Source organism: Papilio machaon, chromosome 7, assembly GCF_912999745.1.
Source record: "Papilio machaon chromosome 7, ilPapMach1.1, whole genome shotgun sequence".
Taxonomy (NCBI): domain Eukaryota; kingdom Metazoa; phylum Arthropoda; class Insecta; order Lepidoptera; family Papilionidae; genus Papilio; species Papilio machaon.
The window spans coordinates 223,053-236,805 of NC_059992.1; the positions used below are offsets into that span (position 1 = coordinate 223,053).

The following is a 13,753-nucleotide window of genomic DNA, read 5'->3' on the forward strand; positions in this document are numbered from 1 at the left end:
TGTAGTTTACGTCCGATACAAATCTTCTACAAATTTTGTCAATGTCAACGTTACGAATACTTTCCCGCAAATTTTCGAGCTAGGACCCTGGTCCAAAATGAAATAATATCGTAAAATCCTTACGTTATATAATCCATGTTCTTCGTTAGAGGGATTTTAGGAATACCTTGCTATAGAAGTAGAGCTAACAATTAACGTAGGTGTTTAATCTCACGGCTCAGTGAGACTTCTTTGGACGGCATTATTATTACCGTAACAGCTTTTAGGAATCGTTCAACATTTTCATAGTTTTGTTTGTGTACTGATCCCGTTTTTCGTATCAAATCTAATTTAATCACATAAGATAGATTGTATCACACATTGAATGAATACATATGTTATCATGACATTTATTATTCTATAGATAGATGTTGTTATCTATTATTGGTATCGAGTACGCGCCGGTGAACCGGTCTCATTTCTGGTGAAAACTTTATCTGGCTATTTGTGATTAGAGATATAATAACTAAGCCATGTGCCCGTACGGAACTGCGGGCTGCAGCGCCGCGACCGAGCAGCTCGCTAAAGCGATGCCTCTCCAGCATACCCATAGCATGGCGCCACACACGTCCCCAATTCATTCACACGCGAACTAGTAACTAGCAAAATTTAGTAACAAAACACAATCCTATTTGATAACTGTAACCTTTTTTGTGTAGCCTCGTCTGTGCCCTGCGAGCGTCCGCCGAGCGCGCTCCTGGTGCCACATAGTTACAATCACACGAAATTTACTATCGGTTATCGATTCTATGAACTTATATCTTTACCGCCAGCTGGCCCCGACGACCGGATTACTATTCTATTTAGTTTATTAATCTATGCAAATAATATCACCGCAAAATATAAGATAAGGCCGTTTTGACGTCAGACTGCGCGTCGTTAGCGCAAGGGGGAGGATGCGTTTATGTGTACCTATATCCGTCTTATTTTAAACTAAACAGAAGCGTAGATACCTTATATAGCCCTTGGCGATGACATAAGGCTAACAGCCTGGCGTGTGCTTCAATTACGCACTTCGCGGACCCCTTTCCAGCAATCTGTTCTAACGAGCGCTTGTACATATACCATTGTGATAATTGCATATACATATATACATATCGTGCCATGCCATGGGACATCGAGCACTGTATGTAGCACGACTCGCTGGGAATCGCCAATAGTCTGTATCAAGCTATTCTAGTAGCTAAACTTAAATTACAGTGGGCAACGTTTGTGAACCGTAACGTGGATCAAAAACTTAAGGGAAAAATGATTAGGGGCGTCCAATTAAAATCAGCAGAATTCCGTGAAAAAAATGTCGCCTATAAGCTTCCCTCGCAACGAAATCTTGTTGTGGCCAAAATTGAATGAGTGTCAGTACACTGGATGTATCAAAAAAATGCCCAACTTTTTATATCAATTTATAAATGGTTAAAAGTAAAGACATGTGGTGTTTTTGTTGCAATGAATCAGCAGCAAGCTCTGGGAGCAGATGGAGCAGCGGCTAGTGTGCTCTGATCACTATAAGATGACTCAAAAAAGTGAGTAACAAAATTCCGCAATCGGCGGCCGAAATGTGGCGCCCGTCGCCGGTACCGCGTCGTATTGCACTGCGTGGGACATTCGCAATACGGAGAAAACTCTGAAAATGTTTGCTAATTATTTTTATGTCTCTATGTGTATTTAGGTTAGTCGCACATGCACGCATGGATGCATGAATGTAGAATAGACGTGCAAATGCAAGGAAAATCCGTCAACTCAGCCTACCCTTCTGGGATCAAGGCGTGATTGTCGGTATCTCTCGTATGTCTCTGTATTTCTCTATCGCGACCATCGCCCTGCCCGAACTCCCTCTCCAAGGAGACAGTCAATGCGGTCCGCACTCCCGGCGGCTCGGTGGCCGAGACTGTTGCTGGACTCATTTTTATTACAAAATGTACTTACTACTAAAATTACTATTATAAAAAATTCTAGTCTAGCAAGCGTTATATTAATCATCTCATATAACAATTGTTTAATTTGAAAACTAAATAAACCAAGTCTTTGGTCATCAATTGTGAAGTATTTGGTTGATGTGCATACATATGTTTATGTATTTCCCTAATTCGCCATTTGTATGTACGATGCGCGAAATATATTATCATTTAACGTTGGATAACGATGACGATAATCAAGCAACTATTGAAAAACAAACTATACAAATCCCGTGCTAACCAGTAGTGTTAGCAATAGTAAGTACCAGCTCAACTTCCTTACTAATCATCACTTAGTAATTACTGAAGATAATATTCAACATGAGCTGTTTTCTTCATCAATAATGTTAAATAATTTTATCAATAAATGTCCCGGTTAATATGTCGCTTTTGGCCGCCCTACGTCGGCAGCATAATTTCGTCGTTTGGTGAATTGAAAGCATTTGCCGGACAATTTCCCGGCTCGTTCGCCGAGTTGACCCCCCACTTTGATAATTCTCCAGATAAAGAGATGTGATGCCAATCTACAGACTTGATAAATGTTATTAACACATCAGTATGTTATTATTGTCTCATTGCATGAATGTTATTCGAACATATATTGCGATATGTTTAAGAAATTGTGACTAAAATCAGTTGTAAAAATAAAACACGAGAAGTTAGGCCAATTAAAAACATAGCATTAATTTATTTTTAACAAAAAAAAACGTAACAATGACAAAAGGTATAATTTATTTTTTCATTATATTGCATTATTAGACGTTATTGCATTATTGCGTTATGTTTGGTCGTCGTTGCCAGCAAATGAAATAGATAGTCAATTGTAGTTCGGTACTAATGTATGGATGGATGTGTGGATGAATGTTAGAAGGTATCTCCAAAACAGCTCAACAGATCTCGATGAATAGAGCATAACCTGGAAGAACCCATAGACTACTATTTATGTTTTTTTTTGTAATTCCGCGTGGACGGTGGCGCAGGTGACAACTACAGTAGTATTAAATAAAGTTGAAGTTACACTATAGATTTTTTATAATAGTGGGTTTCGAAACATATCGCCATCTCACATATTCTGTTTGACAGAACATTAACAACGATATATGCTACTCCAGGCGAAACCCACAATAAGACAGAGTAGGTACTGATGTAATGTTACATTAGAGAACATTAATAGTTAATCAGTAATAGTAAAGTGTGCTTCGGCCGATCGTCAGGCGGCAGTCGCTTTGTATTCCGAGAAATACGTTGAATCAACTTCATAGCGCGAGATGAATGGCGCGGGGGGCGCGGGGGGGCGCGGGGGGAGCGGGAGGCGATGACTCAGCGTCGTCGACGCCGCTACAAGCTTCATTCACAGGATTTGGCGCGCAAAAAGATAGCGCCACCTGAAGACTCTCAGTCGTCATGAGGCGTCTAATACATTATGTATGATTGATGATTATTAGAGAGACTATAATGTTCGTTTCATCCTGACCTGGTAGAGAAGTGTCGTTGCCGGGCTGCGGGTATGGGGAGGACGTGGCGGCTGCCTGGTGCTCGGGCAGCGGTGCGGGCGGCGGGCGGCCCGTGGCGCTGGCGTGCGCGTGCGCAACATACGCGCTGAAGATGCGCGCCGACGCCGAACATCCCTCGCACACCTACGCACATTACATTTATTACTCCTTACTAAGGCCTCATTACATCTACTTACAACTAGTAACTTACAACCACAATTCCACTTTGATATCGGACCTTTAAAAAGTAGTGGCAATGTAGTGCGAAATCTAATTTTTCTTCGTCCTAGTCCTAGATTTTGTTTTAAAAAGCAAACGAGCGATGAGTCGTTGATTGTTACATGCTTATGACAAACTTGGGTATGCCTTAATTTGCCATTAAATCACAAAATAAAAGTAAAAATATTCGACAGTAAAGCCATTGCACAATACGATAGTTGTCTGACCTCGCCACGCTCGATGTTGGGCTTTCCTCGTAATGTTCGAGTGCGGGGCATTACACAGGACGCAATCATACTCAATCGGAACTATACTAAGCAATAGCTTGCAAAGATTGCAAATGAGAAAGTTTAGATGGATGAATATTTGTTAGAATGTATCTCCGGAACGGCTCAACGGATTTTTAATGAAATCTGGCACAGATGGTTGCTTTTAAGTCCAAGCGGACGGAGTCGCAGACGACAGCTAATTTTTCTAAAATGTAAGTAATTCATGCAAGTCGAATTTGTTCTGTAACGTTTAAAACTTATATTCAAGAAACGAAATATAAAAAGGCTACACAAAATAATTATACGTCACGACAGTGAATCAGAAAAGAATTGCCAGCACGACCTCGCGTAGTCATATTTTCACCAAAAAAATACTGTGATTCACAAGTGACGATTTAAAACGAAATTTTTGGTTCCAATTCGTACATATGTATATGTTTTGTGCATGAAATATAAAAGATTACACTCAGTGGACTGTCATCTCTGGACAAAAACATACCTGCAGCCAGGCGGCGTCGTCGAGCGCGAGCAGCTGCTGGCCGGTGCGCGGCAGCAAATGACGGCGGGGCGCCCGCACCTTGAACGTGCGCGCCGCCCAACGCACGCAGCGCACCACGTCGCGCCGCTGCCACGTGCCCGGGTCTGCGTGCATTACACACGTGTGTTTATTGAATAATATTATCTAGGGTACCTATAGCTATATTATAGGGTACCTATAGCTATTAGTAACAATTTGATTACTTGGAAATGAAGCAAGTTTAAAAACTCTGACTTTAACATTATAGACACATACACTCTGCATGTTGGTTTTGTAACAATATCAATAACCATAATAAGTATTTCCAAAATCAATTAAATCAATTAAATATTGGTTGACAACTTAGATTTTGTTACAAACTAGTGCTGGGATGGGCACTAATATAACTAAATTGTGTTGTGTTGTGGCACAATAGTATTTAATAATACATAATTATGTACTGAACTGTTCATATAAGTTTTCAAAAAGTATGTGATTAGAGTTTTCTCTATAAATGGTAGATCTTGTGATCACTACTGCTTTATACTATACGAGTAGTAAAGGTTGGCAGGTTTGTGTGCGGTTTGTAGAATATAACCATTTCCAATGCGTTCTACCAACGCAGCGTGTGACGCTCGTAACTATCTTTCTCTGCCGCTTGCCTCGTTTACTCTTTACGCCTAAGATCGAACCGGGACCGGACCAGGACCGGACCTTACCTATTTACTGGACCATACATTTTCTAGTCATCTATAAATTTAAGACTCAATGATTGGATTTGAAAAAGTTAACCATTCAATCATTCTCTCGTAATATAACTTATTGTGTTTTTAATTTTACGATTACTATTTATCATTATGGTGCAGGATTAATTATTTTAAAATGATGGTAAATAATATATTTACAAAAAAGAGATATAAGAAAAAGAAAATATTCTTGATTTTCTATATTTTTTTTTAAAGTTAACAAAAACATTGCTTTTAATGATCATGGAACATTTGCCACTTTTTAAGAGTTTGGTTTGTTCTCAAGTAGGCCTAAACTGCCGACGCTCCTGCGACACCCGTCGCAGAAAGCTTTCATTAAAACAATGCACCTATAGTATACATATCGAAGTAAAAAAATACACTTGTGTAATATTACTAACTAACTTATATTAATAAGAATTGGAATATTGCTGTAGTTAAATGCCAAAACATTTTACAACTTGAGTGAAGCACAGGGATGCTGTAACAGTCATTTTGTAGGTTATGAACATCTTATATTGAATATGATTTATCGTTAATATTTACAGTAAATAAACATTTTCAGATCTTTAAATGAAACAGAGTATTTCCTACGTATCATCATTCATCATTAGGTACAGCTTTTTTTCAAAAACTTTATGTGCTGTTTTCAACTTTAAACTTTAAAATGTGGACGAATAATGCTTTATTTTACATCCCAACATAGGGTACTAATATTTCAAAATATAAAGATAATTCCAAAATAACCTGCTGGTAGTTATTTTATGTTACATTGTACTGTATACTGTGGCTGCGAAGCCTGAATTTTGCATTTATGTTGGAGATTGTTTGTGCCACCATTCGGCGACCTGACCCCACGAAGCCTCACACAAACACACATGGTATCGCCTATAGAATGATTCTGAGCAGTCCACCGCCCAACATCACCAAAACTAAACAAAATGCACACTATCACAGGCAACCTCACGAGAACCCACTATTTAAAATCTTGTAATCGCACTGATCCTGAATGAATGCACTCGTTTTATTGTAGTTAAAGACGTGTCACTATTAAAACTTTAAAAAGCACAGGAGGTTACCGGCGGGCACGGTGTCATCCCCCGAGTCGGAGCCGGACTCGTCGGAGGAGGAAGATGCGCAGGGCGCGGGCTCCATACAGGCATGGCTGGGGGCCAGTGTGGCGCCGGGTGCTGCGGGTGCTGCGAATGCTGCGCCGGGGCGCAGTGCGGCTCTCGCGGCCGCGGCTTCACTAGGGCCGCCGGCGGCGCCCCCACCTGCTTTTTATCGCGGGTGAAGCGTCACAGATGACGTCGAGATTCGTCACCGCGCCGCGCTCTGACGAGGAAAACGCTTTCCGAGAAGCTGCGCGCTCGCCACGCGCTCGGTTACGCCGCGTCTAAGTATATCGCTGGCCGCGCCGCGCGCTCACTGTGTCCTCGCCCACTGATTGTGTTATCGTGCGAATCGCGCTCAGAGCCACTAATGAATAGCGCACCCCGAGTCCGCTGCAAATCCCATTACAGCTCTAAGATTGACCACAGCATACTCGCTCAGAGCCAAGAGATTCGCGCACTGCCGATTGGGATCCTCCCACTTTGGAACTGGAACTCTTTTAGATTCAAAGGAAGGATAAGATTAATAAGATTCAAATTCTTTATTGTTTTACATTTATTTTAACTTATATAAATTACAATAAAAGAAGTTGGCCTTGAACCTGAATTTCTGTTGTGAATTAGTGAATACGTATATAGCACCGGCATAAGCAAGTGTTACCGGTGTCAGTCTGTCCGGCTCCGTTATAAATAAATATATAAGTTTTTGTTTATAAAAGTTCCAAAAAATCACTTTATTTTATTCGCAGAGTATAGTTAAAAGATAAACGTATCTGTCTTTGTTTGTATAATATTTAGATAAAAAAATGATTATTACAAAATGAAAATAGTCAACTCCTACAACGAAGAAAATTTTTATTTCAATTTCACTTTTTTTATTTTTACCCGACTGACAAAGAAGGTAACGTTTTTCGAGCGTTTGTTAGTTTGTTTTTGTGTATATATGAGTTTGTAATTTGTATGTATGTAAATTTGATTGTGACAGCCTTGAGCCTAAACAACTGAACCGATTTTGAAGAGTGTGGTGTCACTACATTCATCTTCTTCCCTGAAGTGTCATTAAATAGCACAAAACACATAAAGTGGTCTTGACAGACAAAATTCTAAAAAATAGCCACGAACGAGCTCAACTCAAATCTCAATCACCATAACTTTTTCATTGCTAAATCGATGTTTTCCAGTACATTCTAAAATAAGTGTTCAATTATTGTTGTTGTTAATTACAATTTATTTAGTTTAAATTAAAAAAGTATACAAAAACACAGCACACTTATTTCATAACGCTATTTATTGACTGTGTTGTATTTATTATCTTTTAGAGCCACAGTTGGTTGGTATTGTTTTTTAATTGGGGTAATTTATTTAATTTCTTTCATTCTGACCAACTATGACTATTTTCGATATATTAAATATGGCCAATTATAATTTAACTAAATCGGTTAACAAACACTATTTAACAGTGATCTACTGCTACGGACTCTGTAGCAGCATGTCACTGAAGCACCAATGGCCCCCTGACCCGGTGCAACACCACGACACCGGTGCAACGCCTGCCCGAGGTCAAATTCCAGTCCTCTTCCCCCTTCCATTTCTTTTAAGGAATGTAAGCGAGGGTGTATTGGACACGACGCGAAAAGGGACGTAAAGGACGTATTTAACATTGGTAACGCATCGACAACCTTCCTACTTGTTGCAGATGTGTATGAGCAGCGGTCACTTTGCTATATAAACGAAATCGGGCGACTTCTCGTTCACTATAAATTTGAAATCAATTGTTGAGTCTTACGCAAAAAGCTACAGGAATATACTGCACATTCAAAAGTAAACAGGATACACTTAGTGCAATACGCCATACGCACAGTCTCACTCGCCGCTCACCGCATACGTGAATTCGCACGGGGAAATCCAGCGTTGCAGCCTCACTTCCTATTTGCACTTAGCGGCCAGCAGTGCGACTGTGGTCGCGCGTGGCTTTTGTTTTGTCTAGCAGTCGCCGCCAGTAGTAATACCGACTCCCCATACAAACCTCCATACAAAAGGCGGCCGCTCGCGGCTAAACGCTGAGTGGAAACACCATTTAAGTATACTGTGAGCGCGCATATCGCCGCGCCAACACATTTGGGTACTGCTTTATTTGTTTAGTGTAACCACAAGGACTGGCTTTACTTATGTTTATAAACGAACTGCCGTAAAAATACATACAGATTCCCAACATTTTGACTTAGAATTTTATTCTTTTTTCGTAACATTGTTTGATAGCAGATAATTAAAAAAAAATTGCGAAAATAACTGTCAAGTCTGGGCGTAGTTCCGGGTTCAGTTGTTTACAATAACATCACAGATAATGTCGACAACGTCATCGAATGTTACATGTGTTTAAGTAAATAACTTCTCATATATAAAATTCTCATGTCACAATGTTAGTTCCCGTACTCCTCCGAAACGGCTTGACCGATTCTCATGAAATTTTGTGAGCATATTGAGTAGGTCTGAGAATCGGTCAACATCTATTTTTCATACCCCTGTTAAGTTTTTTTTAACTGCGTGCGGACTGAGTCGCGGGCGATAGCTAGTATGTATATGTATAAGTAAGTAATCTTGTACAAGTTATCTTGTATAAGTTACCACCACTATACAGTTACTCCCCAATGTAAACTAAGATCTAATGACGGATCGATGTCTGAAATATCCGATGATAATGACCCAAGTGAGTAACCATTCTTAAAAACTCAATTAAAACCCACTATTCGTTAAATCATACATGCGATTAACCGCGCCGCCGTAAACTGGTCATTGTTTATAATTCACGCTTTTAATACGTCGGTTAAATTAACTAGAACGCCTACATTTAGCAGCCGCCCACCGCACCCGACACAGCACGCCGCAACAGCTGACGTCGTCAAATGCTATGGCGTGCGGCGCGGCGTCGCGTGGCGTGGCGTGGCGTGGCGTAGGCTAAAATGCTCCTGCTCGTCATAACTCGTAACAACATTCCTTCGCAAAAACAAACGCTAAACATTTTCCAGCTCATGAATCAAACGTACACCTACTAGTTTCAAATCAGTCGTAAACATGCGTGTAACTTTCATCTATAAATAACTACTTTATTATCTCAATGTTTAGATGCAATTTCTATAAAAGGTGTAACGTACAGGAAAAGTTTACAACATTGAAAAAATCATGTGTTATAAGATTCGTTAATGACACAGAGCTTTGTCTCCTACCATTGTCGCTCGACTTCTAGACGTGAATTTTTTTTCTTATTTCAACACAAATTCGTAGTCAGAAATATATTTTGTTACACCATTTACTTATTCGGTGACAAATGATGTTTCTGACTATAAGCTGCAATTGTTAAAAGGAAATGCTGGTAATGTCCTCTCTATATAACATTTGATTCACTTTGGAAGAAACATAATTTTCACAAACATTGAAGCCATCTAGCGCCCAAATTAAGAAACTTTATGCAGAGGTAAGTTGTTGGTGTTGTACAAATCGCTATTGTTTTGGCCAAGGAATCTGTAAGTGTTGTACCAGCCTTAGCAGACACTTGTTTAAGGTTTGCAGTGACTACTCTGAAAGAAACGTAAAAATATCAATTGATTCTTTCATGGTATGCTTGAAGTTCATGCTATTATAAAATTTGCCTTATATAATAAATAAGCCTTTTATTATCTTCTGTCTGGCTGTCACTGTCACGTCAAGTTTCAATTCAAAATATCTGTCAACATTTCTTTGGAAGTGTTTACAATTTATAATTTGTGTTAACAATAAATGGATTTAAATAGGAAATAATTAAGATTACTCGAAAATGGTTATATACGGAGTTTATATAGTGAGCAAATCTGGCGGTTTGATTTATAACTATGATCACAACATACCGAAAGTAGAAACGGAAAAAACATTTGGCTATCCGCTGGATATAAAACTCCAGTATGAAAATAAGAAAGTCGTCGTTGTTTTCGGCCAAAGAGATGGAATAAATGGTAAATCAAGTGTTACTATTTCTATGCCACCATTTGTGAAATTATTATAAGTTTTTTCATATCATAGACGCTTATTAACTATACAATATAAAATTGTAGTGTCCGAATGTAATATAAAAAAGACATAGTGAATAATATAGACATAATATATTTACGTTACTTATGACGAAAAACCAGATTTTAATTGTTTTGTCTGTCTGTTCTGGGTAATCTCCGAAAGGCTTAACCGATTTTAACAGGACTAATTACAAGGTAGCAGGTGTTTTGTGAAGATAAGTTAGACTATTTTTTTTTAATTCTATGTCACAGCAACCATTAGGCTAATAAAAATTTGTAAAAATATTGTATTTTGTTGAGGGAGAGAGACAATACATGTACATGTTTCAGTTGGGCACATGCTGCTGTCTGTGAATGGATCACCAGTAGCCGGCCGCACCACTGAAGATGGTAGAGATGTCTTTGATCTCATTGAAGCTAAGGTAAATATCTATTTAATGCCAAACTGCAAATAAATCACAATTCAGATTGTAATAAACTAAGTGTTTATACTTAATAAAGTTATTACCATTAAATTTACTTCAATACAAATAACCTGCCATTAATTCCAGGAAAATTACCCTCTAAGTTTGAAGTTTGGTCGTGCTAGAGCAACAACAAATGAGAAGATAGTGCTGGCTAGCATGTTCTATCCACTGTTTGCATTGGCCAGCCAGCTCAGCCCCGTGCCCAAGTCATCTGGCATTGAGCTCCTCACCGCCGACACTTTTAAGCTGGCCTGCTTCCAGACATTGACAGGTTAAGTGTTTATATGTTTCATATTGATACAAAAACATATTGTAAACTCAGTTTCTTTAAGGAAATGTGAGGGATGTCAACAAATTTGTATGGTTGTTTTGCTAAGAGTCTGTAAATATTGTTAGGTGTGAAGTTCATTGTGGTGACGGAGCCGGGCATGGCAGGCGCGGAGGCAGTACTGAAGCGAATCTATGAATTGTACTCAGACTATGCGCTCAAGAACCCCTTCTACTCCCTGGAGATGCCCATCCGCTGTGAGCTGTTTGACACATCTCTGCACACCCTGCTCGAGCTTGTGGAAAAATCAGGGACAGCCAATTTATAGTCACAGTTAATAGACCTGGAGAGATTCAAGTCATTTCGCTGTAATAAGTCTCAAGTGACATCAAATTATCATTCAGTTTATAGAAGAGTGTATCTGGTTTTATAAATGTAGGGAGAGAGCTTAATTTCTTTGTAACAATTAAAATATCTCTTATGGTAACACATTCCCTGAGGACTTGCCTCTTGTATAAAGTTAAAAAATTGATGCTCATTCAAATTGTTGCAAAAAGGGAAGATTTGATAGTTTGTTTGCATTGAATAAGCTCCAAAATTGAACCAATTTGAAAAAAAAAATCACTGGCTACACTATTCCCGGGTGACATAACCTATATTTATTACGAGATTGTTTTAATTCCGCGCGAATAAAGTCGCGGGCAATTGTTAGTTCACCGATATATTAATAGGAAACATATAATTCTAAGATAAACATGGAAATTAAAATAAGCGATAACCTAAAGACATATTTGAGTTTTTAAGTGTTGGTGTAAACGAGGCTTAGAACAATTGTTGCATTTCATTGAGTGGTGAGTGTTGCCAGTACAGTACAGAAACAATTCTCATAACATCGGCGCTGCGGAGTGTAAATAATACAGTGGCCACTTTTTAACTAGTATGGCATCCTCATACAGATAATGAATGTTCCCTAAAATATAGTTATTTAAGATATATTTAATGTTGCACTTAATCTTGTGTTAAACGTTTTGGTTAATTTGTTATATTATTAAAATTATATTTAATATCTCGTTATTTTTTTTTATGATCAAACTCCAACTAAAAGACTTACTTGCTCATTGAATATTTTAGCGACAAAAAAACAGTCACCCACAACCATATGACTGTAAAAAGGGATTAAATAAGAAATAATGTTAATTTACAATAGAAAATTTATTGATATAATAATTATATTTATAACAATCGGATCGAGATGTCCCCCCCCACGCCCCGCCCACCTTCCACCACCCAGCAGTGGGCAGCTCCTCGAGGAAACAACGGTTCACGTTTGCAATTTACACAACGGTTTATTTTCCGAACAAAAATCCTAATCAGCAGCACTCTACTCTTAATAAATAAAATCAACGTTTTAATATTTTGTCTGTATGCGAGTGTGCATGTGTCCTAAACTACTGGACAGATTTTAATGAAACTTATAGCATTTTCTGAGGACGCCACAGATTTTTAACCTTAAAATCAAATTGTTTGTTATATTTCGACATTACTTTATTTGACATTACGACGGATGTCAGTTTCGGCTAACTCAGGGACCTACTCTGGCCGAAATACACTCATATGTCCAGAGATCAAACCGACTGGCGGCTGCCAGCTCAGCTCTGTCGTAACGCTAAAATAATTCAAGCCCGTGCGAGATTCATTGGCCGGTACAAAAATAGAGCCTATCTCGACGATTAACTTATTTACGACCACTAAACTTAATTAATTTTAACCCAAATCTATCTCTAGCTCGTAGCGTGCGGCGCGGGACACGCCCCCACACAATGAAAACCTGCTCAGACAATTTAAATCGATTATTAACTGCCCAGTACATAATTAACGCTTTATTAAATCTCTTAATGTTCCGTGTTACGACATATTCCTAATCAACTCTCAACACTACTCTAACCTTAGTCTAACTAACCTACACGCCCCCCGCTAGCCACTTTACAACTATTTCTTACGATAGTCTTTCTTCATCGCGCGTTCTTTAAGATATGCTGCTTATATTTGCCTTCACTAAAATCCAGTCCGTATAACAAGTAAGAGAATGCGGTGCAAAGGTTGCCCGCTGTCCGCTGACTCCGTCTGCATATCTGACTGCAGTCAACTCTGCTTCTTATTACACAATACACGGCACAGTCACAGCGCGCTACCAACTACCTAGCTCTGTGTCTAAACTGACGTATTCAGACAATATAATACAGTCCAATATGACGGTACACCGAGACAGTAGCAACTTCTATACGGCCATAATGCCCTGACACAATCATTAATTAATCTGTGAATCCATCCACCGTCTATTATTCAGAACACAAATTATAAATTTCTTCGGATGATGATGGAAATAATACTTTTTAACTGATTTTATATAATTGCAATGATCTGAACTACGAGTATTTCAAATTGTTACTTTATTATCTCCCTAGCCTTATACCAGTCACGTGATGTCGGCTAACAAGTTTTTATATACCTGAAGTTATTACTTTATAACAAAATAAAACAGAGAAATACCGAGACATTTATATGTTCCATGTGAGGAATTCAATGTATATTTTCACCTTATTAAGAAACAATTGCTTCGCTTTGTTT

General features: G+C 38.7%; 2 protein-coding genes across 3 annotated transcripts; one reads left to right on the top strand and one right to left on the bottom strand.

Annotated features, from left to right (window-relative positions):
- Positions 1-2,872: 2,872 nt before the first annotated feature.
- LOC106712686 (DNA-binding protein D-ETS-6) lies at positions 2,873-6,768 on the bottom strand. 2 transcript variants are annotated; one of them, XM_045678555.1, is made up of 4 exons: positions 6,315-6,768; positions 4,472-4,614; positions 3,466-3,628; positions 2,873-2,907 (listed from the first exon to the last, which is right to left on the bottom strand). In XM_045678555.1, the coding sequence occupies exons 1-4, from the start codon at positions 6,388-6,390 to the stop codon at positions 2,879-2,881; spliced, it is 411 nt and encodes a 136-aa protein (XP_045534511.1). In that variant the 5' UTR covers positions 6,391-6,768; the 3' UTR covers positions 2,873-2,878. The 2 variants fall into 2 exon arrangements, with proteins under 2 accessions (XP_045534511.1, XP_014360808.2); XM_014505322.2 differs by lacking the exon at positions 2,873-2,907 and having other exon boundaries at positions 3,261-3,628.
- Positions 6,769-10,046: 3,278 nt separating this feature from the next.
- LOC106712704 (trafficking protein particle complex subunit 4) lies at positions 10,047-12,119 on the top strand. The gene is made up of 4 exons (XM_014505341.2): positions 10,047-10,333; positions 10,721-10,812; positions 10,942-11,128; positions 11,254-12,119. Exons 1-4 carry the CDS (start codon positions 10,159-10,161, stop codon positions 11,451-11,453), a joined length of 654 nt encoding a protein of 217 aa, XP_014360827.1. The 5' UTR covers positions 10,047-10,158; the 3' UTR covers positions 11,454-12,119.
- The last annotated feature ends 1,634 nt before the right edge of the window (positions 12,120-13,753 follow it).

What these genes read in the sequence shown, in the direction of transcription:
- LOC106712686 (XM_014505322.2), bottom strand. Translation starts at nt 6,390, where the DNA reads ATGGAGCCCGCGCCCTGCGCATCTTCCTCCTCCGACGAGTCCGGCTCC. An exon ending in GGATGACACCGTGCCCGCCG is followed by an intron (nt 4,615 to 6,314) that starts GTAACCTCCTGT and finishes TAATGCACGCAG; the next exon opens with ACCCGGGCACGTGGCAGCGG. An exon ending in ACGACGCCGCCTGGCTGCAG is followed by an intron (nt 3,629 to 4,471) that starts GTATGTTTTTGT and finishes TAATGTGCGTAG; the next exon opens with GTGTGCGAGGGATGTTCGGC.
- LOC106712704 (XM_014505341.2), top strand. Translation starts at nt 10,159, where the DNA reads ATGGTTATATACGGAGTTTATATAGTGAGCAAATCTGGCGGTTTGATT. An exon ending in CCAAAGAGATGGAATAAATG is followed by an intron (nt 10,334 to 10,720) that starts GTAAATCAAGTG and finishes TACATGTTTCAG; the next exon opens with TTGGGCACATGCTGCTGTCT. An exon ending in CTGCTTCCAGACATTGACAG is followed by an intron (nt 11,129 to 11,253) that starts GTTAAGTGTTTA and finishes AAATATTGTTAG; the next exon opens with GTGTGAAGTTCATTGTGGTG.